This window comes from Nelumbo nucifera, chromosome 2, assembly GCF_055504915.1.
Source record: "Nelumbo nucifera cultivar China Antique chromosome 2, China Antique-T2T, whole genome shotgun sequence".
Classification (NCBI taxonomy): domain Eukaryota; kingdom Viridiplantae; phylum Streptophyta; class Magnoliopsida; order Proteales; family Nelumbonaceae; genus Nelumbo; species Nelumbo nucifera.
Window position 1 is genome coordinate 39,791,192 of NC_142650.1, and position 27,031 is coordinate 39,818,222.

At 38.6% G+C, this 27,031-nt stretch overlaps 1 protein-coding gene across 1 annotated transcript; it reads left to right on the forward strand.

Moving 5' to 3' along the window:
- Positions 1-617: 617 nt before the first annotated feature.
- LOC104599176 (RNA-binding KH domain-containing protein PEPPER-like) lies at positions 618-26,353 on the forward strand. The gene is made up of 6 exons (XM_010261598.2): positions 618-1,135; positions 7,285-7,543; positions 18,648-18,796; positions 18,881-19,141; positions 21,498-21,692; positions 25,923-26,353. The coding sequence occupies exons 1-6, from the start codon at positions 773-775 to the stop codon at positions 26,097-26,099; spliced, it is 1,404 nt and encodes a 467-aa protein (XP_010259900.1). The 5' UTR covers positions 618-772; the 3' UTR covers positions 26,100-26,353.
- The last annotated feature ends 678 nt before the right edge of the window (positions 26,354-27,031 follow it).

Here is a 27,031-nt window from a genome sequence, read left to right on the forward strand (position 1 = left end):
CAATTTATTTACTTAATTAACATTTCATTAAGGAGTGTTTGTTTTGCCATTAGTCTTATGATTTTTTATTCAAAAAATACCTTTAACACTTTTTTCGTATAGAAAACAAAATTGACCGAATATAGCCAATAGAGTGGTTGCCCATGTCATATTAAGGGCACAAAATGTATTTTTATTTTGATTAAATTTATTTAAATGAATATTAGAATCAAAACTGTCATTTTTAAGTGTCATCTAATGGAAGATTGATTAAATCCATTGCAAAATATAAATGATGTTTTATTAAAATGCTAAACACACGATAGATTTTATTAAATTCATAAAATTATAAAAGGTATTTTAGTAAATTACCATTTTTATTATTTAACTTTTGCTTAATAAATCCCGTCCATCATACCTCGCACCAATTAGATTGACATAAGACTGATATGCCATTAGAGGGTAGTTACATTTATGTTATTAACAACTTTTGTTGATGATGCTCTATCGGATGGTAAGTTTGGGAAAATAAAAAGTCACTGACATAAATTTGCTAGACAATGTAGATACCATTTAGATGCGATCAAGGGCAATCAAACCGTCAACAGTGGATCAGAATCTCTTATAAGTGGTTCCACAAACTCGTGTCGTGTGGAACTTTCGCAAATCCCGCAAGGCCGAGGCTAAAACCCTCGCTCGGTCGCTCTGCTCTGTGTCTACCCTATTCCCCAATCTCCAAACTCCAAAGACCCTAACTTCTCTTTCTTCTCTCTTCTCTCCTCTCTCTCTCTCTATGGCTGCTTCTACTGCACCTTCGGAGAACGGACCGACGACGGCACCGGCAATTGAGCAAGCGCCGGCAACATCTGAAGCCGCCACTGATACAGCCACAGCCACCGCGGTCTTGGATGAGTCATCTCAACAGCCTCCAGAGACGGCGGCAACTCCAGAAGCCCCGGTTCCGGCCCCGGTGGCGACGCCAGCCGAGAAGAAATGGCCTGGGTGGCCTGGCAATAGCGTTTTCCGTCTCATAGTCCCTGTTCTTAAGGTCGGTAGCATCATCGGTCGCAAGGGCGAACTAGTCAAGAAGATATGCGAGGAGACTCGCGCTCGCGTTCGCATTCTAGATGGACCCATTGGCACTTCTGATCGTATCGTGAGTTCATATTTCTCTTTCTTTCTCAGGATCCTGTTACTCTTATTTTTCCGTAAATTTTTTTTCAATTGTTTTTTAGGGTTTTCTCCAATTTATTTGAAAAATTGCCTTTTGATCATTGGATTAGGTATTCTAAATAATTGCTCAAGAAAATATTATTGTTTTTTAATAATGTGGGTTGCGAATGGTTGAAGCCTAGGCTGCAATCCAACAATTCTTTACAGATGAAAAAGAGATTCCCACTTTGCTTGCCCCTGTCAAGATTGAAAAAACGGTTACCTAAACCCTAACAATGAAGATGTATTGCCTATACACCTCAAGTTACTTTGGATAATATCCATTACTTCCTAGGGAGTATAGATTTTCACTTGTTGAACATCCGGTTGTACAAGGAAGGCGAGAGATGTGGGAGCGTAATATAAAATAAACTGAGTGTGATGTGGACATTTATTCTGATGGTGCATTTAGAGATGGGGTAGGTGATGCAGCTTCCGTGGCAATTAAGGTGCCGTTTGGCAAGTCTTTTTAGTAAGATCATGATTTTCAAGGCGCCAAGGTGAACCTAGGCACAAGGAGAGCTTTGTTGTCTAGTCGTCTAGGCGCCGCCTGGTGTCTCAAAAGTAAGATTTCTTCTCCTAGTACTTCAAGGCCTGTGCCTCAGAAATAAACCTTTTCTTTGTAATGTTTCAAGGCTAGTGTCCCAGAAATAACTATTTTCTTCCTACTGTTTCAGGGATAGTGTGTTAGAAATAACTATCGCCCAGTAAAAGAAGGGGCTGCTTTGTTTTCTTCATAGAGAAAGAAGAAAAAGATAAAGAAATAAGAAGAAAGGGCAGAGGCCCCGTTTTTCTGTCTCAGAAAAGAGAAAGAAAAAACACAAAAAAATATGAAGGAGGAGTGAAGCCCCTGTTTTTGTTTAAAAAAAATCAAGAAAAAAAACTTGAAAATGATGACCATTTCAAAAAATAGAAAGAAAAAAAATCAAATGGATAGCTCCTCCTTTTGTTCCAAAAAAGAAACGAAAATAATCAGAGATTTAAGGAGAGGGATAGAAGATACCTGTGTTTGACTGGTGTTACTTGTTGCTTTAAGTCTTCTTTCTTTTAATTCTTTGAAGTCTTCAAAGTCTTCGAAGCCTTTGAACTTCAGTGAGATTCAGTTCATTATTGCTTCTTTGGTAAAGAGGTCTGTATCATTTGAACCCTAATATGAAAAGAAACTAACAAATGCATGCTGATTTATGAAGTAATAAAAAGGATGTTACGGTGTATCATTGCCTATGTTAATATTATGAGATCAAAATATAAAAAATATGAATATATAAAAATATTGTAAGGTAGTGTTAAGTTTGATATAGAATTGTTTGGCGTTTAGGTGACGTGAGCAATAAAAAGCGTTCAGTTGCCTAGGTTCCCACCTAAGTGTTGCCTTGACAATTACGAGCAAGATCTACCAATGGCCTAGATGGGCAAAAGATTTAATGAGCTTTTGGGGTTTGGTCTTTAAAGATATTGACTGTTTGGTAAGTATCCTAGTCTACCATGATCTACAGAGCTGTTAAATGAAAGATTTTAGGTGCAGAAAGATAGGAAGCTTCTACATTTTTTTGCCATTTTGGGCTTCCATGAGCTTTTTAGGGCATGCGTTTTACTGGCTTCCTATCATTAATTGCCAAATAGAGAGACCAAAATTTGGTCTTCCAAGCTTTGGAAAACCTGAAAGGCCACATGAAAAGACTTGCCAAACCCCTCCTAAGTAGTTGGGGATCTTTTCTGGGAAATGGCAGATCGAGTAGCAGCAGTTGATGCAGAGATGGCTGAAGCTAATGCCTTGAGGATGGTGATTCAGTAGCATGAAGGTTTAATGGTCTGGCTATTCTAATTGAGGGAGATTGTTAGACAGTTATTTCTTTGATGTTGAGTCGCTCTCAACCTATTCAATGGAGGATTCATCCAGTGGTTGCATAGGCAAAAGCTCTTTCTCAGTCCATTGGCAATATTTCTTTTACTTTTGTCTGTATACAGTTAAATCCCATAGCTCATAGATTGGTGTCATTTAAGTTGTCTTTTCAACAACGTTTTCGAACCACCGTTGACCCAGATAGTCGGACCATTCGGCCCGGGATCCGTCCAAGCAACCAATTCCGTTTTACCCAAAACCCAGAATCTGGTAAAAAACTGTTGAAAAAGACAACAAACCGTTGACCTGGGCGGTCGAATTGTCGACCCGTTCAACGGTTTTGACCGTTTTTTATTTTTTTAATTATTTTTTAATTTTGTTGTCAGAACGGGCCATCCGTTCGATCCAGACGGTTGGACTGTTGACCCGGAAATCGATGGCCAGAACGGTTCCGTTTCCGGGTCATTTTTTAAAATGATGCTTTTTAATGAATGAAGCTACTTCAGTAGTGAAAAAGAGATATAAAGCCTATAATCTATATATGAGTTTGGGTAAATTTTTGAATCGAGAGTGAGAAAGATCCTGAAGTCAGAAAGGTTTTGGTTTGAATTGCTTCGTGATTATCTGGGAGTGGCATAATACTGTAATAGGTGTCAGAATGATGGAGAAGTTGATTGTGATGGTTTTAGTTTTAATTTGTGCATGGTTGATAGATGGCATCTTAAATGAGAGGGAGTGATTTGTTGCAAGTCGAAGGCTCTAAAAGAGCTGGATGAAACAAGGTGGTTTTAATTGTCTTATTGGGCAAGGTTGTATTTATGCTCAGCTTACTTAATAAAGTACTTTACCTTTTCTCTCACAAAAAGGTATGGTGCTTTTTGTGTCAAAATAGCATATAGAGGAGATACCCAGATGTAAGGTTGACTTCTTCTTCTTGCACTAGAAGTAGAACCCATTAATACTTGGGAGTAGTGAAGCATTTGAAGCATCCTATTTAATTATTTCCTACATTGAAAATTTTGTACCTATTTATGGTTTTTGTGTATTGTCTTTAAATAAAAGAAGGATTTCCAGGTTATTTGTATCATGTAGTGTAGCCTATTGCTAGACACTGTTGTCATCATGGTAATCATCATCATCAATTATAAGGGACTTAAGTTTATATATTTGACTATGTTTTTAGTTGGCATGCTACTGGAAATTTTAAGAAATTTTGGTGGAACTTTTGGGATGCAGTAAAATTTTAAAATGTTTAAAATACTTTAATAAAGCAATGATCGTCTTTGGTTTTATCACTTGACTTTTTTCATTCCTCTCTCTTTAAAAACAAATCCTATTTTCTTATTTTGTATTGTTGTCTAATAGTTCATCTTCTTTTATTATTATTATTTTTTTAATTTTACACCATAGTTGTCAAGGTGTTGACTAATAGGCACCCTTGGCTGGGTGACAAGGCACCTGACTTATGGCAGCTAGGCACCCTTCTGGGCGACAAGGCACCTGCCTAGGCAACAAAAATGACAAGGAAGGCACCTCATTATAATCTCATTCATATTTGCTATATGCTACTAATATGTTGGCTAATAGCCCAATACATTGTAGTATAAACTATATATGCCATTTATATGTTGTTTTAAGGTTCTACTATTCAAATTTAAAAGATCCAAGGGTTTTAAGAAGAGGAAAGGAAATAAAGAATAGAAGAAACTACGGCTTTACCATTGTTCTTTTTCTCTTTTACTTTCTACCTTAAATTTTATCATACAAAATTATAGCCTTCTTTACTTATTTGATATGAAATTGCTCTATTAAATATTTATTATATTAGTACTGTCTCTGAAAGTATTGAAATTAATATATTTGTAATACTATTATCCTAGATATGATTATTTGCCATGTTTTGAGAGGACTTATAACGTTCTTAACAAAAGAAAGCTGCTATTTTTTCAGTTAATATTCATATTGAATGGCATAAAAAACTAGGGACTTAGGCAAATTTTAGATGCCCCACTGTTGAATGGCATAAACTTTACGAAATTCTTATCGCTTAGGTGCCCCACTGTTGCTCAGAATTTCCTAGATGCCTTGACAACTATGTTTTACACCAATAAGGAGGATTCTGTATAACCTATAAATATCTATATCGGGAAAATCTATGATGCAGATAAGATATGATATGGAAAGAGTTTTGACCAATCAAAACCCATCCATGAATTTTGATAAAAACACCTTATTTGCTACAACGTTTATGATTTCAGTTTATTGGTCAGTTGTTTTTCCGGTATCATATCTTTTTTATATCATAGTCAAACCCATCTATATTTTATCCTGTTTTCCTTGGTGTATTAAAAGGTGCAATTAGGTGCACAAGCATGGTGCATTTGAGGTACTTCTCTTGAACTACCCATGCTTTTAATTTATACCAAAATTCTAGGAATGTCATGTTCTATATCCTTTCACTCCAGTTTTTCTCAAAGCCAGAACAGAGTGTTGTATTTCAGTATCCAGACAGATTTTAATCCCTTGTCATAATCATGTGTGGAAAATCACAAAATGTACTTATGCTAACTCTTGTTTTGCTAGAACTAGATTTCTGTGATAAACAAACCAGATTTTCTTTTCACTTGGTAGGCCTGTACTATGCTTGTTGTTAGGTGCAGATGCTTAGGAAGGCTTTGAGCTTTCTTTGTGAACACCAAGCCCATCTTGTGTTTGTGAATGGAATTTGAAAAGGGAAATCTGGTTGTTTTTATATATAATTATTGCTTCAGTATTGGCTGGGGTGATTAGTTTGGTTTTATTTCTATTGTTACTTGTCTTCATTTATGTTATTATTGTGGGATGGGATTTCTTTTACTGCTTATTAAAAAACATTACCATTATTCCAGCCTTTATTTTCATGCAAGTAAATGTTACTTGCTAGCATAATTATCAAGTTGATGCTTAGGTGACCAGGCTTTTTGTTTTTGGGTAGGGGGTGTGCCTTTATACTGAGTCATATTTGCATGCATGTTTAGGCACCTTCTTTTGGCTAAGAGGTGACAAGGCAGGCACCTTATCTTATGCTGCATTCTATAATGAACTTTATTTGTGTTCTATGAGAGGTAAGATTATATGATGTATATATCAGTGACTGAGCATTATTGGCGAATAGTTGGTTTTAAGGCTGAGTTGAGTTGAGTTGTGGGCTGTTCATTAGTTGTTTCCTTGGATTTAGTGACATGTATTACTATTTTGCTTAAATTCATCATTCTATCAGCTTGTTGCTTTGCTTATTCATTGGATTCTTGTTATATGAAAATTCACGATTTTAAGTGTTACTATTTTCTAAAAGATTTGATACTATTGTGTATTGCATACTGAAATTTATGAGTAAAGGTTAATGAGATTAATGGTGTTTGATATGATTTATTACTGGATTTCTTTTAGTGCAAAATAATATAAAATTGATAATATGGCCCACGTTAACATGGATCATATCCAAAAAGTCATAAGCCTTATTTGTCAAAAATCATCACTTAACTGGTCCATTGCTACCTGCCTTTGATGACAAGGCATATCCTGTTGCTTGGTCTTGCTCTTGTCTTGCCACTGTCTATGCTTTCTACTTTACCTTATCTAAAGCATTTTTCTAATGTTGGACTAGATTGTAGAGATGTGCTACTCTATTTTGATTTGTGTCATCAGAACTTCCCTGGAAAAATGCAATAAAAAACCATTTGGGCTTTGGACTTTGTCCCCAGCTATAGAGAATGCAGGTCATTTTCATTGTGTTATAGAAGTTATATTGCAGGGCATCTTCATTCGTTAGCTTTATATCCTTCTAACTTCTGTATTTTTGTCTCCTTGTTTAACTTCTTTCTTATGTCTGGAGGACTAAGAGTTTGTGGTTTCCTTCTTTTGCCTGCTTTGTTTGTTGTATGACATAAAAGAAAGCCTTGGTTTTGGTTCTTTGAATCTTGAGATTTAGATTTAATGCTCGTATCTAGGTTTTCTATTTATGAGTATTCAATTCTTGTTTTTCTTTCTGTTGGCACTTTTCTTCCAAATTTATATTGTTTTCTTGAGACAATTAGTTTATCCAAGCAATTTTGCATATAGATCATGATTGAAGCCATCCACATATTTTCATTATTATTGCATGAACATATCTACCTTGTCTGTCCTAGACATCAATTTTTTTGCACATTTCATGTTCAACACTTTGTCTATGTTTATGTAATTTACATATTCTATGATTTTTTTTCCAGGTCCTGGTATCGGGAAAGGAAGAGCTTGAAGCACAACTATCCCCTGCAATGGATGCTGCATTAAGAGTATTTAGACGTGTTCATGGCTTGTCTGATAGTGACGGTGAGGGTGGAAATTCAACTACTGCTGGAAGTGCAATGTGTTCAGTTCGGCTATTGGTAGCATCATCACAAGCAATTAATCTAATTGGAAAGCAAGGTTCTCTAATAAAGTCAATACAAGAGAACTCTGGTGCATCTGTGCGTATTCTATCTGGAGGTAATGATTCAGGCACCTCATAATGTTCATTAAAAGTTTCATGTGATGCAATAACCAGAATTATGCCCTAATGTTCTTGGCAGTTCCCTGTCATATGCAATTCATGGACATATCAACTGTATGGTGTATACCCAAATTGTATAAAAGGTTGGATATTATTGAATTGAACAACTTATTTGCCAAAGCTAAAATTAAGTTGATAATTACACCTTATGCATTTTATTATTTAATTGGTTTATCCACTAAAAGAAAGAAATATCGTTTAGTTAAACTGCTAGTAGGGTCGCACGAGCTTTATTAAGAGAAAGCTAAACAATAGAAGCATATAAGAGTAAATAATTGTTTTATATTTTAACTTTTTGAATATTAATAATTAGTTATATTTTATATACTACTTTTAATATTTTTTTTACAATACAAAAATAACAATAATTAAATTCAGATAGGGTTTCTCATCAAACTAGTTAAACCAATCAAATTGACCAGGTCGAGTTGGTCGGTTTTCTAATATTTTTGGTGGGTTTTTAGTTCAACAATTTCCCAACCTGACCAGGTCAACTCGGTTTCGGTTTTTGGCCATTTGTAAATCGGCCAAAACCAAACCGACCTGACCATATAATTCCATTATAATACCATTGTAATTTTTTTAAAGTTTAAATCTTTTGAATCGACTTACCAAGCCAAAAGTTGACCCAAACCGGTATAATTCCATTATAATATTTAAATAATTATTAATTTTTTTTTGTGATTTTAGTTGTGGTTTGTTATATTTTAAGATTAAGAATCAAATGTTGTTTGATGAAGAATAACTTGTAAAGGATGATAAAGCATTTGCAAGGGGGGGGGGTTCTACTTCATTCTGGTGCTTCAACAAAATGTGAATAGACTCTTGATGGAAAGTAACACCAAGATGTGAACTCCTTGGTTTTCTCATCTCCAAGATGTGACTTAGTCAGCATTGATGGCTTTTGTTGGCGACAAAAGATCTCGCAGGCGGCAACCTACTGAAAGGAATGGCTTTTGCCGCTGTCAAAAGATGGGACCAAGGGTATCTTGATCAAAAGCGGGAATGTTTTCCCTTAAGAGAAACGTGGGGGCAGGCCGAAAAGAATGGTTACCCTTGGGTTTGGTCGTCAGAAGGTAAGGTGAGCATTAAAGCTAACTATCAACACTTTTTCCTGGAAGTAGATGCCGAAGGAGTGGAAAGGTGGAAGGATTTTGTTCATACGTGCTTGGTCCGATGTTTTGACCGAAAAGACTTCAGGGTGGAGGAGGTAGGTCAATGGGCGTTTAAAGCTTGGGGTTGTTCGAAAGCAATTGAGGTGCACAGGTTTGATGAAGAGTATTGGCTCTTCCTCCCTTCTTAGAAAGATGCTAGAAGAGTGTTGAACTTTGGCTCCAGATGTTTCAAAGGTTCTCTATTGCACCTCGAACATTGGTCAGTCTTGTCTGGAACTTGGCAATCCTCCAAGGATATACCTGGTTTTGTGTGGGTAAGGGTCTATGGTTTGCCGTTACACCTTTGGAGCACAAACCTTGCTAGAGGCATAGGGGACCTCTATGGAAGCTTTTTGGAAGCTGATAACTTTGAAGCTGGTAAAGGTAGTGCAGAGTTTTTTGGGTAAATGGGCGCTGGTCAGGGGTACCTCCCCTGACGGTTAATGTAGTAGTGGGTAATTCAATGTATGTGGTTACAATCTGGCCAGAGATAAAGCTGGAAAAGATGCCGGTGCCAGCGGATTTTGCTAAAGCGGTACAAGTCGAGTAGAATCTGATTCAACAAGCTTTGGCAGGCTTCTCCATAGCTGACAACACCAAAGGGAGGTTGGAAAACTCTGGTGGTTTAGAGCAGCAGGCGGAGGAGTGTTCGACCACTTTGGAAGTTTCTTGGTCTCATGACAGTGCCAAAGCTAGAGAAGAAGATGGTTGGCTGACAGTTAGGGGAAGGAGGAGGAAGAAACACTAGAACCGTATGATGGACTTTGGATCGAATGATCAAGAAGGAAAGGCACGTCGGACTAACTTGAGAAAGGGGTTTAAATCTTTTCAAATTTTGAAAAACCTAGAAGTAGCGAACGAAGAGTCCTTTTTAGACTGCTTAGCAGGCACGGTTTTGGATCGGTTCAAGTCGAAGGGGTGGGATTTGGAATTGGCTATTTCGGGCGAACCGAGTCAAACAAATCATCCTAGTGGGCTTGGCCCAGTTTGGTTTAAAAGCACTCATAGAATGGTGTTTAAGGGAAAGCCTTCGGTGCAAGGATGAAGAAAGGGGAAAGAGGTGGCAGTGTCTGCTTCAAAAGAGCCAAACACAGAAGAACCTTTCTCACAGGATGACAATAGTTTTATCTCAACCTACATAGAAAGCTGGTCTAGAAGTAAAACCTTGAGGCAAGAGACACAGATGGAACTGAGCTCTTCGTCTATGGTGGCTCAGATAGGGGCCTAGAAAGGACAGAGGCCTTTAGTGGGTGGGTGGGGGTGGGAGAGTGGACAAGGAGGTGATCCTCTTAGCCTGGATATAGAAAAGAGTTCTATGGACAGTGTTTTGTTGCAAAGGAATATGGAAGACTCAGTTATGGCAGGGTCTTTGACTGCGTTAGAAGGTTCATCACCTGTCTTCCAGGAACCATTAGCAATGATTTTACCAGGAAACAAAGAAGTTGTTGGTCCCCATGCAGTGTCTCAGCATCTGATGGTTAGCCTAAGGTATGCAAAGGGGGAAGACGTATCGGCGTGGGTGCTGTCTAAGCTGTTGTCGTTTGGGGAGTTTCTGGGTATCTCTATAAGAGTTTTGGAGGATGAAACACAAGCTTTGTTGGTTGCAATTGAGAATAAACACTTAATGGAGAAGGGCAAGAAGAACTGGAGGCAATCTAAAGAGTTGTTGCTTCTGTGCCCGAGGCCTTAATGATGGTGTAGGGGCGGGGGGCCGAAATAGCAGATCTGTAAGAAGATAATTTATGGAGAACTTGAAATTGATTTCATGGAATGTGAGAGTACTTGGCTCTGGTAGGAGACTGATGATTGGGAAATTTTTAAGGAAAATAAACCCGATATCCTTTTGTTGCAGGAAATGAAACTCCAAAATTTCAGCTCCAGAATAGTGAGAAGTGTATGGGGTTTTGGCCTATGTGATTGGCTGTCACTACCGTCAGTTAACACTGCTAGCGGTGTATCTGTAATTTGGAACACAAGCAGCTTTAAGCGGCTAGATAAAGAGATCGGCAGATTTTCTGTTTCAGTTAGACTGCACTGGATCCCATATGATGTTTCTTTGGTTGTGACAGGAGTTTATGGCCTCGTTGAGTCCAGCCTAAAAGGAGCTTTCTGGGCAGAACTAAAGGGTGTGAGAAGGACGCGGAGTGGACCCTGGACAATTGGTAGGGATTTCAATGCCATCCTAAGGGTGGAAGACAAAAAGGAGTGCACTAGATCAGATAGAGGTATGCGGTCATTTTCAGATTTCATGCAGAAATGGGAGTTGATTGATCTGCCTCTGACTTGGGCATCCTATACTTGGATTAACAATCAATATCAGCCTTCTCTGGTCAGATTGGATAGGTTTGTAATTTCCAATAAATGGAGGAACTCTTTCCCAATTCGATTCAAGCACTTTCAAGACCAGTTTCAGACAATGTGCCCTTGCAGCTGAACATAAATGGAATTAGAAGACAGGGTCAACCTTTTAGGTTGGAGCACTATTGGCTGGGAGAGGAAGAGTTTGATTCCTTTGTCAAGAAGTGGGGGGCTGAAGCTTCTTTTGAAGGCATTCATGAAGATCCAATGGATTAAAAGCAAAATAAAGGAGTGACAAAAGGATAGGCAGAAAGCTGATGAAATAAAAACAAGCTGAATGTCTGAAGATCATTAGGGGCCCGTTTGGTGTGTCTTTCGGCAGTTTACAAGCCGGGAAGACCGATTTTCGGTCTATTCTCGTTTGGCTCGCGGAAGACCTAGCCGCCAAAAGACGGAGCGCCGAAAAGACGCGAGAAGCCCATTTTGGGCTGATTTCGGGAAGCTTCAAATGAAGCTTTTCGCGTTATATTCTCGTGCGGAAAGACATAGAAAGACGCACAGAAAGACGTGCATCTGCCAAATGTGCTTCAGGCTGCTCAGATTTTCATGCAAAAGCTTAATGCGTCTTTTGCATGTCAGAGCTACCAGAAAATGTTCCCAAAAAGATGTGCCAAACGGGCCCTAAGGAATTGGACCTTCTGGAAGAAGCAGGTGTCCCTTGGGGGAAGACCAAAGGCTGAAAAGGTTGCTTGTTAAAAAGAATTTTAATGTGTTGGCTTTTCAGGAGGAGGTCAAGTGGAGGCAAAGATCAAGAATCAAGTGGTTAAAGGCAGGCGACAGTAATACTGCCTTCTTCCACAAAATGGCCAATGAAAGACAGAGAGTTAACTCAATTTCGAGGCTGGTTATAGATGGTTGTGAGGTGGAAGAGAAAAGAGAAATTGAGAAGGCTACTGTTAGTTTCTACGAGAACTTATACAAAGAACAGTGCAGATTTAGGCAAAGCAAGAGGGGGCTGAGTTTCAAAAGCCTTTCTCGGCAAGAGGCAGAAGAGATGGAAAAGCCTTTCTCAGAGGTTGAAATCAAGAAAGCTGTGGATGAGCTGGAAGGGGAGAAGCCTCCTGGACCCGATGGTTTTACCATCTGTTTCTTTAAAAAATATTGGGAGCTAGTCAAACAAGATTTTCGAAAAGTCTTTGAGGAACTCCATACTTCGGTGACTTTTGAGAGGAGTCTGAATTCAACCTTCATCTCCTTAGTCCCTAAGAATGGAGCCGAAGAGCTGAAAGATTTCAGACCCATCAGCTTGTTAGGGAGTGTTTATAAGATCATGGCTAAAGTGCTAGCTACAAGATTAAGGAAGGTCATGAGCTCTCTGATTTCCAGCTATCAAGGTGCTTTTGTAAGCAACAAACATATAGATGACAGTGTCTTAGTTGCCAATGAATTTGTTAACTTGAAAGTTAGGAGTGAGGAGAATGCAGTTTGGACAGAAATGGAGAAACTGGATGCAAGTTTGTATCACAACCTCTAGTTTCTCAGTTTTGATCAACGGGGCAGCTAAAGTTCAGAAGTTCAAGGGGTTTAAGACAAGCTGACCCTCTGCTACATGGAAGGCTTAAGCAAAATGACCGAGAGAGTGGCAGAGGCAAGCTTGCTGGGTGGTTTTGAGATCAGTCCTGGAGGTACAAGAGTCTCTTTGCTGCAGGATGTTGATGACACTATTTTTTTGTGAGGCTTCTCCGGAGCAGGTCCTTAATCTCCGCTTCCTTTTGAGCTGGTTTGAGGTGGTGTCAGGTCTGAAAGTTAACTTCTCTAAAAGTGAAATGCTACCAGTTGGGACCGTCTCAAATCTTCAAGAGTTGGCTGAAGTGTTGGGGTGTAAAACAGGTAAATTCCCCTCCTCTTACCTTGGCCTTTCCTTAGGGGCAAAGAGTAACTCAAGCAGCATTTGGAATCCCGTTTTGGAAAGAGTTGATAGAAAACTTGCCTCGTGGAAAGCTCGATATCTCTCTAAAGGGGGTAAACTGGTTTTGGTTAAGAGTGTTCTGGCCACCTTGCCGACGTACTATATGTCTCGAAGTACCACTCGGTAAAGTGGGAAGAAATATGCAAGCCCATTTCCCATGGTGGTCTTGGGATTAGGAAGGTGAAACTCTTCAACCTTGCTCTCTTGGGAAGTTGGTTTTGGAGATTCTCCACTGAGAGTCAGGAGCTATGGAGGATGTTAATAGCCAAAAAATATGGTTTTAGTGAAAATGGTTGGGATGCTGGAGGGTCACAACAATCTTTTGGGTGTAGTGTTTGGAAAGGTATTTATAAAGCCTATACTCTTTTCATCAGAGGTATTTCTCATAAAGTAGGAGATGGTAGGCGATTGAAGTTCTGGTTGGATCTTTGGTGCGGTAACTTCTCTCTAAAAGAAAGGTTCCTTGTTTTGTATGATGCAGCTGAAGATAATTTGGCATTGGTTGCAGGTGGCTGAACTGCTCTCTGTGATTCAAGAACAACACCCAGATCTGCAATCTGAGGATACTAGATGCTGGTTGTGGTCCAAATCTGGTTGTTTTACTCAAATCTTTCTATTTGGGTTTGTTGGTGAGTAACAGCCAGCCCTTCCCATCTAGAGCCATATTGGAGACCATAGCTCCTTTGAAAGTCTTTTTCTTTTCTTTTCTTTTTTTTCTCTGTGGGTAGCCGCAAAAGGAAAATGTCTCACCAAAGGAATGTTGAGTAGGAAGGGTTTCAACTTATCAGATTTAAATTGTCCCTTGTGCAATTTGGCACAAGAACAGTGTTTTAAAAGCGCAAGGAGCAGGGGTCAATTTGCGCCTAAGGCACAAGGCGAGGCACACACCTTTTTGAAGCAAGGTGCATCAGGTGCACGCCTAGGCGCACCTGGCATGCGCCTTTTGAAAGGGCTGCTCCTAGGACCTAGGTGAGGTGCGTACCCTGAAATGCGCCTCACCTGTGTGCCTAGGCGCGCCTTTTAAATCACTGTGCCAGAAACAACAAATCACCTTTTTTTTACACAATGGTTTCACAGCAGAGGTGTGGCTGCACTTCCTTAGAGCAATAAATCTGAGTTGGTGCTGGCCGGAATCAGTCTTTGGTTTGCTACAAGGGTGGAGAGTTCTTGGTTATCTCCAAGGAAGGAAAGCTAGTATAGTCTGCCGTTCTAGCTGCTGTTTTATGGGCAATCTGGACAGAAAGGTACAATAGAATTTTTGAACAAAAAACAGGACTGAGGCTGGGGTGATTAACTTTGTAGTGGAAGAGTTTAGAAGCTGGTTGTCTAGCTCTGATTTGTTTAAAGATGTTTTTTTGTTCAGGGGCTTTTTTGAAGGTGAACTTTTTTGGGGGGCTGCAAGGTTGTTTGTATAGCCTCTTGTACTCTTTTTACAGCTCATACTGAACACAACACTTTACCTTTTCAAAAAAAAAGACTTCATAAAAAACCATTTGATTTCTAATCCTAAAATATAATGGGTTGCAATTAAAATCACAAAAACCAATCTCTCTCTCTATATGGTCAGGAATTTAGCACTTCGCGTGGACTTGTCTGGACTTGCTTCAAGGGGCCTTTATGGAGGTAGAGGGCATCACATTAGCTACCTGAAGTAAGGCAATTGGGAGAGAAATAAACAGATAGAAAGCTTCACTACGTGAATTTTGGAGTGCATGAATAGGTTTTATATGTTTTGTTTGATTTTATTTCTAAAGTTTCACTTTGAATATGCTTTATATGATATATTTGTGTATTTTAATTTGAACTGAAAGTCTTATTAAAACATTTATTATTTTTTGAAATTCCAGTTTGCATTTTTCTTAATTTTTTATTTTGTAATTTTTTAATATGCCTTGTCCTTCAGGTGCAAAAAGCCCCTTGTGCTTTTAGTTTTAGAAAACTGGCCTCTCACAAATCTCTAATGTCCAACAATTCCTGCTATTAATCTTATAATTCCTTGTGGTGATATGGTCTATATATCTGTAATGCTTCTTTCAGAGCCATATCTTATTATTAATTTGATTGAAGTGAATAAAAAAACCTCTTAGCTCCTAAACACACACAACTTAATCTTCCCACTAATGACTAACCTATCTGAGGTTGAGTTCACATCTCTGCCCCACCAGGAGCTGCCCCACAACGCCCCACAGCACATCCCCGCCGTGTATTGTGAACATCTCCCAATGATAGTACCAATCCCAATGATGTCATCACCGGGAGATTTTCCCAATACACGGCAAGGATGTGATGTGGGGCGTTGTGGGGCGGAGATGTGATCTCTCTGAGGCTTCACATCTTGGAAAGAAAACCTAGGTTTTGTTTCTGCTTGACTTAACATAAGCTTCTTGTCCATCTTGTATTATCCCAATGACTGGTTTGGATCTTCTTATTATTTACCTGATTTTGCTCTTGCTTGTGCTCCTCAGCCTTCTAATGTTCTAACTAACTTCATGCATGAAACCTGTCACAGAAGCCCGAAACATCTCCCTTACTTTGTAACATCTTCCTTTTCTAAATCCTTGGATAGGTTTTTTACCTTATTTTTAGGGTATACACCTCTCCCAGGTCCTAGGTGCACCCCTTTCAAAAGGCTCACGCTTGGTATGCCTAGGTGTGCGCCTTTTCAAAATTCTGCGCTTTTTGCATTTTTTTTTCGCCTAACGGCTGGGCCGGGGGCAAAGCACCTAGACCCCCGACCACGCTCCTTCAGGTAAGCCTAAACAAGTCCATGTTAGAGTCTTAAAATTTTATTTCTCACATAAAAAATAATGATTTTATAACTTTAATTGCCTTTTAAGAAAATAGTTTATTGGAATGAATGAATGAACAACATTAGCAAATAGGGGGTTTGCTTGCTTCGGTTATAGGGTCTTAAATTTTTATCTCTCACATAAAAATAATGATTTTATAACTTTAATTGCCTTTTAAGAAGATATTTTATTGGAATGAATGAATGAACAACATTAGCAAATAGGGGGTTCGCTTGCTTTGCTCACCGAAGCTCCGTGAACCCCCTATTTGCTAATGTTGTTCATTCATTCATTCCAATAAAGTATTTTCTTAAAAGGCAATTAAAGTTATAAAATCATTATTTTTTATGTGAGAAATAACAATATAAGACCCTAGCATGGACTTGTTCAAGCTTGCCTCGAGGGTCGTGGTACAAAGGTGATTCATAGAATCAAGAGTGCAATATGTTTTACATCACATTAGCTACTTGAAGTAATGCGATTGAGGAAAAAAAGAGATTGTGGGTTTTACATGCTTGAAAATGCTTTATATGTTTGCTTTTGTTTTTAAATTTTTATTTGAATACGCTTCACATGATATGTTTATGTATTTTAATTTTATATAATAGGTTTTTTAAAACATTTATTTTAACATTTAAGTTTATATTTTTATTAACATTACACTTAATAATTTTATTGAATTTTAAATTTTTTTGGCAATTCTTTGAATTTTTTGACATTCTTTTTTGTATTTTAGCATTTTTCTTTTTGTGCCTTGCTTAAAAAAGGCGCACATGCCTTGCGCTTCAGGCGCAAATTGGCCCTTGCGCTTTTTAAAACGCTCTTGTGCCTTGTTCTCCATTGCCTTGTATGAAAGACTTTCCTCTTGTGTTTCTTCCTCTCTGCTCTTGCTGCTTTGAAGTCAAACAGGGTTTTGTTATTCTTTTCCATTTCAGCAAACCTATACCTCCCACTTGGCTCATATATTCTTTGGAGAATTACTGGTTTCCATAAGTGCATGGTGATGCCAACTAAAATTATTCATGTTTATACATTTTGAGAGGAAGTTAACCATTGGTCTCCATTTATTGATATGAAAAATTTCTCCCACAGATTTTAAGTTTCTTGCATCTTCTTTTTTGGATAGGAGACAATAATTTCCATTGATAATAATGGTTAATGATTTTGATTGTCACTACTAGACCCGATGGAGAACCCAAGACATAGTCAGTCTTACAAACAAGCCCAAAACAACTCCTGCCTATTGGCTCCTTGCATAGCTAGAGCATCAGCCATTCCATTTGCTGATCTTCTTGCCCATCTAAACTGCACCCCAAGCTCCCTTGCTAAGCTCAAAATTTCTTTTAGTGATTTCTGAGAGACCACATTCCAAACCTTTTTACTTGCATCCAACCTATTTCTAGCTTGGAATCTCCTTCCACTTCTAACTATTGCATTCTCCATTGCTTTAACAGTATGAGACCTTGGATTAAGGCATTTACCTCTGCCCCTAAGGAATCTCGCACACCTATTGGGGCCCGAGTAAAGGGCCAACACTCTTGCCTCATTTCTAAAGACATGCCCAGTTCCTGAGGGGCTTGGGTTACCCAGAGGTTTCCTGAGGGGAAACCTCCATAACCTCTTCCCTAACAAAGCTATATTTCTTAATCTAATATTTCCAAATGCCTAAACCCCCATGTTCCCGCTTCCTAGAGACTACTTCCCACTTCACTAGATGGTCCTTTTTTGAATCTCTTGGTTCCCAAAGAAAGTCTCTCATAAACTTTTCAATTTGATTTGTAACCTTGACAGGAAGCTTGAAAGTGGACAAAAAATACATTGGCATGTTTAATTTTCTTTTTTTGTAATCCACACACTCATTGGTAATCGGGATTTAGTTGATGATTTGTCTCACTAACACAAAGGCCCCTCATTTCGGTGAAATCAAGTATGAGACTTGGGAGTACTTTTTTAATCCTTAGGCAAGAACTTTAGAAATAATTTTATACATGTTCCCTAAACTGTTAGGCTTATATAAATCCCCTTAGGCTGCATTTGGTTGCAGTGCGAATTTATTTGCACTGATGTTAAACTATGGTAGTGCAAATGATTTGGGTGCAAGTGCATATTCTGATTTAACTTTTATTCAAATGTGACCCTATTTTGTTTGATTTTTGTACAAATGATATAAATAAGACCTGAAACACAATAAAATAAAATCCAAAACAAAATTAAACCAAAGTTTGCATTTTTTGCATTTGCACTCTCATGCATTTGTACTAGTGCAAATAAAATTGCACTGCAACCAAACACAGCTTTAGGGGTAAGTTTTGCTCTTCCACATTAACAATTTTGTTTTCATTTAGGAGGTCCTTCTTGGTTGTCAAAAAGGATTTTGCTCCAGGATAGTTAAAAACCATTATGGGGTAGGATCATGTTTTCAAATATGATCATGTTTGAATTGAAGGGCTCTACTTACTAATGATGCCAATTTTATTGTGAAACATGGTTTCTTCTGTCTTTAGAGTTTCAAATCACCATCCTTTTGAGAATCCTAGTCCCACTTCTGTAGCTATGTGGAATGTGAGAAAAAAGTGATAGCTCCTTAGAAATACTGTTGGCATATTTGGAGACAACCGTTTTACATGAATCGTGACAACAATGTACTTAAATGTCAATTAGCCAATTGTGTCAGGGTTCTGTTTCTTATTCATTTGCATCTTGTACTCCCAAGTATAACCCATGCCAATTTTCATATTCAAAGTTTCCTTTTGTTTTCGTACCAGAGAAAAAACATCTATTGTTTAATCTGAATATAATGGTAATATAATTTTTATGTTTATTGGGCTAGATGAAGTGCCGTTCTATGCTACCTCAGATGAGAGAATTGTAGAGATACAAGGAGAAGCTCTAAAGGTTCTTAAAGCACTAGAAGCAGTAGTGGGGCACCTGAGGAAGTTTTTGGTTGATCAAAGTGTTATTCCTTTGTTTGAGAAAGCTGTAAGTTTTCTCTTTACTTAATTTGATAGTTCATTTTATTTTTATATGATGAACTACAACTCGTTGCCATTGGCCCTTTGACAGTACACCCAGACAATCACACAAGATCGTGCAGTAGACACTTGGGCTGATAAGACACAGTCACTGCTTCATTCAGCTTCTCAAACTGGAATTAGCAGTGATTACCCACTTTCATTGAAGAGGGATTCTTTATTTCTCGATCGTGAAACTCAGCTGGAGTCACAAATCCAACATTCTGGACTGTCACTTTATGGACAGGATCCTGCACTTCCTGGAATGCGTTCTTCAGGACTTGGTCGTACTTCTGCTCCTATAGTTACCCAGGTTGATGGCCTTCTCTGTCTTTTTACCTTCAGTTGGAAATTTGCTTATCATTTTGCGAAAGAAAATTGTTAAATATTGTTTTCTTTTTTATTGTTTAATTAGGATCTCCCTCTGTGTCGAACTTTGAATCCAATATTATGTTGTTTGTTCCCTTTATGTGCAACATACATTTCTGTCAGCCTCTTTTATATTTCTTGATTGGCTGCTTTCTTCTAAAAGATCTAACTAGTTAATAACTTGTACATGCATATATGTTCCCCTATTAATTAAGTATTTTAATTGAAACATGCTGCTAAGCAAGACACTGATGATTTAAAAATTATCCTTTGTCATGGCATATATGTTTGTATTTGTGCATACATTGTTCAATTTGTTTTTAAGCTATTTCTTGAAGAGAACCATGGTGTGATTTGGTGTTTCATTTTTTTCTCCAAGGAATGATAAAATAAACAAACAATTTGTTTTTAAGCTATTTCTTGAAGAGAAGCATGGTGTGATTTGGTGTTTCCTTTTTTTTATCCAAGGAATGATAAAATAAACAAACGTTCTAATTGGAGCAATTGGACATAGGTTCTGTTTGCTATTTGAATAATATTTACTTCACCTTTTTTTCAAAAAAGAAATCCTATTTGAGAATTATTTTTTATGTGAAATGGAGAGCTCCAATGAAGATAAGGAAAAAATGGGCTGAGATTCTTATAAAGGATCAATAGCATACTGCTTTTTTGGTAGTTAAAATAGCATAATGCTTTATAATGTGCCAACCCTATAAAATATAAAATCTCTCCTTGAAATTAGCCAGTGTTTTAAAAGGCGTGAGAGGCATATGCGAGACACTCCCAAAACGCCCTGAGGTGTATGCCAGAGGCACTGACACCTCTGAGGCATATGCCTCTTGCGCTTTTTCATGAGGCGTGCTAGAGGCATATGCCTCGTGCACCTCATGCACATCTGATAAAAAAGAAAAAAAAAAGGAAAGGAAAGGAAAAGAAAGAGAAGAAAAAAGAGAAAAAGGGAAGGGAAGAAAAGAGAAGGGAAGGGAAGGGAAGAAAAGATAAGGGGAAAGAAAGTGGTTCGCCCCCTGCCCCTTCGACAAGACCCCCCCCCCCTTCGACTAATGTTATGCATCTTTATTCTTCTTAATATAAAAGTTTTTTATTAAAAATAAAGAAAAATGAGATCCCCCCTTCCTCTTCATCCTCCTCCTAATCCCCTCCTCTTAAGGAGGCTTACACCTCCTTGTGTTCGGGAGGCTTACGCCTCTTGTGTTCTGAACTACGCCTCATGCCTCTAGGTAGTGGAACGCCTGGCGTCACACCTCCGCGTTTTAAAACATTGAAAATAGTTAAGCTTTTTGAGAACAAGAGACTATTTGGTGAGAAGAGCAATGCTTATAATTTTGATATAGACATTTTGCAATGTAAATTAGGGGTGGTCATTCTCAGCCCGACTTGGCCCAGCCCACAGACTTCAGGGTTTGGGCCTAGGGTTTTGTGTTCAGGCCCAGCTTGGCTCAGGCCTACATCAAGCCTTTAAATTTGTAGGCTGAGCTTGGGCTAGTCTTCAAAGTTCTACTCTCTCCACTACCATTCAGCTTGCTAGTTGCTACCAGTCTCCATTTTCCAAACTCTCCACCATGGAAAATTGAGTTTCTTTGGTCTCTGGTCTTACCTTTGGTTTTGGTTTGTTTGGTGTTGCTTCTCTCTCTCTCTGGTAAAGTGTCTTTTATGTTTTCTTGTTTGTCTAAATATTTAAACAAAAAATATAATATAAAATATTTTATTTTCATACATTTGGTCATAACTTTGGAACTCAGCCCAGTCCAACCCAGGTCTGGTAGGTCTAAGCCTGGCCTTGGTCCGCCTGATTAAATTTGAATTCCTGTAAATTGATGTATTTGGACATACTGCCATAACATGCTTTTTGAATTAGAGACCTGATTAAATTTGAATTCCTGTAAGTTGATGTATTTGGACATATGAGGCAGCCAAATACAGCTTGTGGTGTGACTTCTGTTGCCTACTATGGAATATATGCATTCTGCTAGAGTAATTGGTCCCATGTTGGTGAATATCCGATATTTAATGGTTTCTTTTGATGTTGGTACCTCAAATCCCTTACTCTTATGTCAATTACTGATTAGTTTGACAATTTGTTATTAATATAGTTTGATGATTAATATTTCTGGCAACAAGAATCTATGCTGTTTCTTCTTTCTGTTTATTTCTTTTTGTCAATTTGATTATTGTGTTCTATTAGGTGGTTTTGGCTGTGCAATTTGTGGCTAGTTTGCCACTGTACATGACATGGTCTTGTTTGTGATACCATTATCTAATTCGTGGTTCTTTTGATTCAGATTACACAGACAATGCAAATACCACTTTCTTATGCAGAGGACATCATTGGGATTGGAGGAGCAAATATTGCATATATTCGCCGTAGCAGTGGAGCCATTCTCACTGTTCAGGAAAGTAGGGGCCACCCAGATGAGATTACTGTGGAAATAAAGGGCACCTCATCACAGGTTCAGACAGCTCAACAACTTATTCAGGTAACTGTCAGCATCTTTCTTAGATTATGATTTGTTTCTGGGCATGCTTTGTAAGGTGTTTTCTGCAATGCCAAGCATGTATTTCAGCTAGCGATATATTCCAATCAATCTTTTTACATACAGAATAGTGACAGGCAACCCATGGTTTTTGGCTAGCTTCTGTTACCTAACCCTTTTTCTCCCATGTTACAGTTGTTTCAATGAATCAATATATATCCACCATGGCACCTGTAAATATTTTGTTAATTTATCTATAAATAGTACGGTTTGAGTATGATTAAGTTCTGACTCTCCTTTTTGTGTTAAAGTTTTGACTGTGTAGTCCCATTGGGATCGGAAATCCTCTCATATCATTGTCTCAAAATTTTAAACCGGTTAATTCCTCTTCATACATACTTGATAATAGCAGTACTTAAAACCCTTTTTTCTCTCAAAGTACTATATCACTTTTCTAGTCATACACTTCTTCCAAGTGAATAGATATCAAGTCCCGATTAGGTTGGATCTGGATCCTGATTATTATTGGTCTGGAACTGGTTCCACCCAGTCCCAAATTGATTCAGACCGATCCGAGCTATATAATATATCCATATAATATTTTCAATCGGTTTATTATAATCGGGTCCATCAGGTCAGACCTGATCAAGGTTCAAAATATCGTTACGTATCAGCCCATATCGGCTGCTACGTATTGTATCGGGGCCTTCCTGATACGTCCCAGAGGGTGTCTGGGACTTAAACCGACCCCTTGGAACCGGTTTTTGAGAAAAAAATAAATAAAACATAAAAAAGCACCGATACAGGCCGATACGCCCTACCGGTATATCAGCCTTTATCGATATTTAGAACCTTGGACCCGATTGCTCCAACAACTGATCAGGTTGGTTCTTGGTCTATTACAGACCTTATCGGGTCCGGTTTGGTTCTGGTGCTTTAGTATTTTTAGTTGGGCCTTTTCCAGTTCTAATCGGATCCGACCCAGACCTGACCCATTGACAGCCCTAGATAGAATGCAGTAAATGTTGTTCAACTAACAGAAATGCACAATGTGGTATCTTTTTAGTTTGAGGGGCAAACGGAAGTGTTTTTACTGAAGTTTGGTGGGCCCCATGTATTTTAGGATCCTGGATTCAGCAGCAGCATTAAATGGGTTTCAAAACATCTGGATTGTCGTGATTTGATGATAGTTTGTCTTGGCCAATGAGAAGCTAAAATCTAATCTTGTTTTGTTTAAAGGGTTAATGAGGGAATCTTGAAGTGGAAATTGGTGGCAAGGGTTTTATTGTATCTGCAATCCAATGTAGAGGCTGATTGGTCAAGGGAAGTGTCTAGGTGGCAGATTTGCAGTTTGGCCAATAAAAATGGCTGATATGGAATTGTAGTTCTATGAAGGGGTAAACAAGTAAGTTTGGGTTGAAATTTGTGGGGTGGAGATTTTAAGGCATTTCAGGATTGATGGCAGCATTTGGAGTCTTGGCTTCCAAGGAGAGTGTCATAGGGGATTTTTAAGCAATTTTCAGGGGCTGTTTAAGTAATTCCTGTGGAATGTTTTAACTTTCAGGCAATGTTCAAGTATCGATACACCCAATATGGCGGAAAGGGTGTATTGGTGGGCGTATCGATACGTTGAACCTTCCACCTTATATATATATATATATATTAGTTTTTTTACTTCAAAATTTAAAATGGGGCAAAAAATAATATATATTTTGGTGTTTTAGGGGCAGCCAAAATTGGGTGTTGACAGGCCTAATATGGTTGTCTCTTGGGGCTCATTGAAAATATCATAGTACTCGTGAAGAAGCTAGGTGAGGCCCCTTTCCCATCATCAGTTATTATGTCCTTAGCATGGTTTGATTACATTTGGTTGGTCAAGTCCAATCCTCTAGGTACATCTGTATTCGATAATTTTCTGTTTGGCAGTGCTTCAGTACCTGACCTAAGGCTTCAGCCTACAAGGGTGTTGGTTAGGCCCCCTTCAAGTGATGACTAATTTCACACAATGAGAAATCAATAGTTAGTTGTGTCCAATCATAAACCGTGGGACCTAATTTCTGTAAACATTGAATTCCTAAATGATGTCTGATCCACTTGATTCCAGTGGGTATTGTTTCAACTAAGAACTATTGCCCTTGGACCTTGAGCTTGACACCTTTGCATAGCCCATATCCCAAGTAAGATGATTACCATTGGCGACATGAACTTTAAATGGGCTTATTGATAGCACAAGTAGGAGTAGATGCTTAGTTGGAGAACTTTCGCTGTTAATGAGTACAGAAACTATTTCAGCCCATCAGCTGACCCTTCACCCTCATAGTTTGAGGTAATGCCATCTTGATTAAAGCTTGAAGAGAAATCTCAAGATGCTTTGATTTCAACTGGCCTGACATTTCAGTTGCGGGAGTTGAACCCTCATTACAATTCATCAAAGAGTCGTATCCATCATCAGCTTGTAGAAGGAATACTTGTTGGGCCTTGCAACAATGACCCAGTGTTAGTTTCTTATTGTGGTTATTGTATAGGCCCTTCTGGACTTGCATCTCAGCCCAGGTTAGCCTCTTATATGGTATGTTAATTTGGGCCCTAGACCCATTATATCTACATCAAGATAGATGAGGCCATTTGGGAGGATTTGGTATAATTGGAAATGAGCTATTAGTTTCTTTAGGTGGTTGAACTGCTCTTCTTGGATTCAAGCTAGGCTTGTGGCTATAGCCATGAACATGCATGGCATACCTTTTGAATTCCATTTGATAATCCCTCACTGGGACTGTTAGTCTTAGTTTCAAGAGATTCTCTTTGTAATCCTTCAAACCAAATGTTCTGGATCTCAGACATATAGCGTTGGTGAAATCTGGTCATGTGACATAGGGATGGGAGTGCTGTTACCATTGGATGGCTTCTCCATTCAGGTAAATAGATGATATTGCACTCATTGGCGACCCGGGATCTCATAATATTTACAATATCTTTATGCATTGTAGACCAACGAGATAGGATCCTCACTTGTAAAGATAGGGAAATCCATCTTTGGAGATCTGGCAATATATCCACCTCTGTGGCATGATCTTTCTCAGAGTTCTTCCACAAACTTATGAAGACGCACTTAACTCTTATCCATTTAATCAATCCTTCATTGATGCAGCTCGAGTGAGTCATGGTGTTTTTTCTGCTCTGATACCAGTTTTGTTGAGATACTGCTCAACCGAGAACCACTTTGAGGGGGTTTGACCTCTTGCAGACAGAGACAAATAGGCATTGATACCAGTTCTGTGCAATTTCCTTTTTCATTCCTTTCCTGCCTGCATTTATACTTCATTACATTCTGGTCATTAAATCTAACTAACTTGCTTGCAGTCTGCAAATCCCAACTAATTTTGCAGACGTGTTCTGGTTACACATGATGAATTGGTTTGTAGGTGAAGATTGATTTTTTTTTTTTTTTTTGTGGATAAATGGTTAGTGGGTGAAGTTGCGGGCTGTGGCCAGATCCCATCCTGGGCCTTAGTAAGGGCTTGACTGGTGCCTGCTGGCTGAAGTGTGTGAGGGTTTCCATCAGGGTTCTTGGACTGGCCCGGAGGTGGAACCAAAGGAAGTTGCAATTTTACAGTAGGGCTGTAGAGCACTTTTTCCGTCTGCCTCCTATTATTATTTGCGACTTCAGCTTTCTGAGCATCTTGATTGAAAGCAATGTCATTTTTGTGACCTTTCTGAAAATCCTTAGTATTGAACCCTGAGGATGCATTGCTTAAGCCCCAAAAGCTGTGAGGAAGAGCAATAAATCTTTTTTGAGCGTTAGGGGATACAAGGCTCTCTTCATGTTGTGAACCTAAAGAGGGCCTAATGTTTTATTTATTTATTTGATCAGGCTAAGAGAACCCAAGTGTTCCTCAAAGTGGTTTTCTTTTTCTGGTGGGGTGGGGAGATTGTTGAAGCAGAGTGTTGTCATCAAACCCAAAAAATTTATTTTATTACAAAAACTGAGTTTTCTGATAGGAATAACTTATCAACATTGGATTTTTGTGCAATTGCTTTTTAATTGGTTGTTGCTGTCTGTTGACAGTTTCGTGAAATCCGAAAACTTGGGTGGTTTTTGCCAATGTGGTTGTTAACAACTGCCACATCAGAAAAAAGAACAAATCAACCATTAAATCTCCTTGATTCATTTTCAAGGGATGAAAAGTACCTGCGGAGCTGGTTGCTGATGTTATTTTTTCTTTATGCTTGCAGGAATTTATTAGTAGTCACAAAGAGCCGGTCACAAACAGCTACGGCAAAGTTGACAGCGGGTTGAGGTCTTATTCTCAGTTGAACAATACGTCCTATCCTTCATCTTCCTTGTCAACACAAGCATTTGGTGGGTATGGATCTTCTGGTGTCGGAGGGTACAGCAGCTTCAGGCTCTAAATAGTAACCTAGTTTTATGCTGGCTTTTTTTTATTCTGACAATGATTAATCCTTTATCTATCACTGTTATGTTTAGTCGATTCCATGTAGAGCAGTTGTTTTTATATGCTGGTTTGTAAAGTTAGAGATTGAAGAACCTCCACGTTTCCTGGATTGGTTGGTGGTCAGGTTGGTTCAGGTGGCTGGTTCTACTTGTACTGTTTTTGGACCATGGGAAAGAGGAAAATGTTTGATGATGATAGTGATTTTATTTATGTTCTCTCTCTCTCGCACACACACAACACTACATTTTTTGTACTTTCTTAGGTTACACGATATGGGTTGGGCTCGGTTGCATTCGGGTTGTAGGCTAACCTATCCACTAACCACAGACATCTATTTTTAGGTTAACCCATACTTTTAATGTCTGCATCAAGGTTCAAAATCGATAGGCCGATATGCCGGTGGCCGAATTGATACAATTTTTTTAGTTTTTTTTTTATTTTTTTCTGAAATCGTTTCTAGCGGGCCGGTTTTGGTCTCCTCTATCCCCTGAACCAGTCAGACCCCCAATACACCCACTATAGGGGCGTATCGGTGGCGTCCTGGAACGATACGTGTCGATATTTTGAACCTTGGTCTGCATTGGTTTCAACTCAAAAAATGCCTACATGGATTGCAAGCCAACCTAACTCACCTATGCTTATCCATTGGAAGTTTTAAAATTATGTAAACCCATCATTAATGAGAACAAAACCTTTGGAATTTTCTCGTTAAAAAAAAGCGAGCAAGGAAAAAGGAACAACATACGGTTTTTGCGTCAATCCATTTACCTGCAATCGACTAACTTCTAAAAACAGAATTCTAACCTTTGTTCATAGTGCCACATGGCAGAATCTGTGGGTCGACCTACACCTGTTAAGTGACCAATTAATAAAAAGATTTGTAAGCTT

Bases quoted from the DNA above. Each gene is read 5' to 3' on its own strand.
- LOC104599176 (XM_010261598.2), top strand. From the start codon at position 773: ATGGCTGCTTCTACTGCACCTTCGGAGAACGGACCGACGACGGCACCG. The intron at 19,142-21,497 runs GTTGATGGCCTT...CTTTTGATTCAG, and splicing joins CTGCTCCTATAGTTACCCAG to ATTACACAGACAATGCAAAT. The intron at 21,693-25,922 runs GTAACTGTCAGC...TTATGCTTGCAG, and splicing joins CAGCTCAACAACTTATTCAG to GAATTTATTAGTAGTCACAA.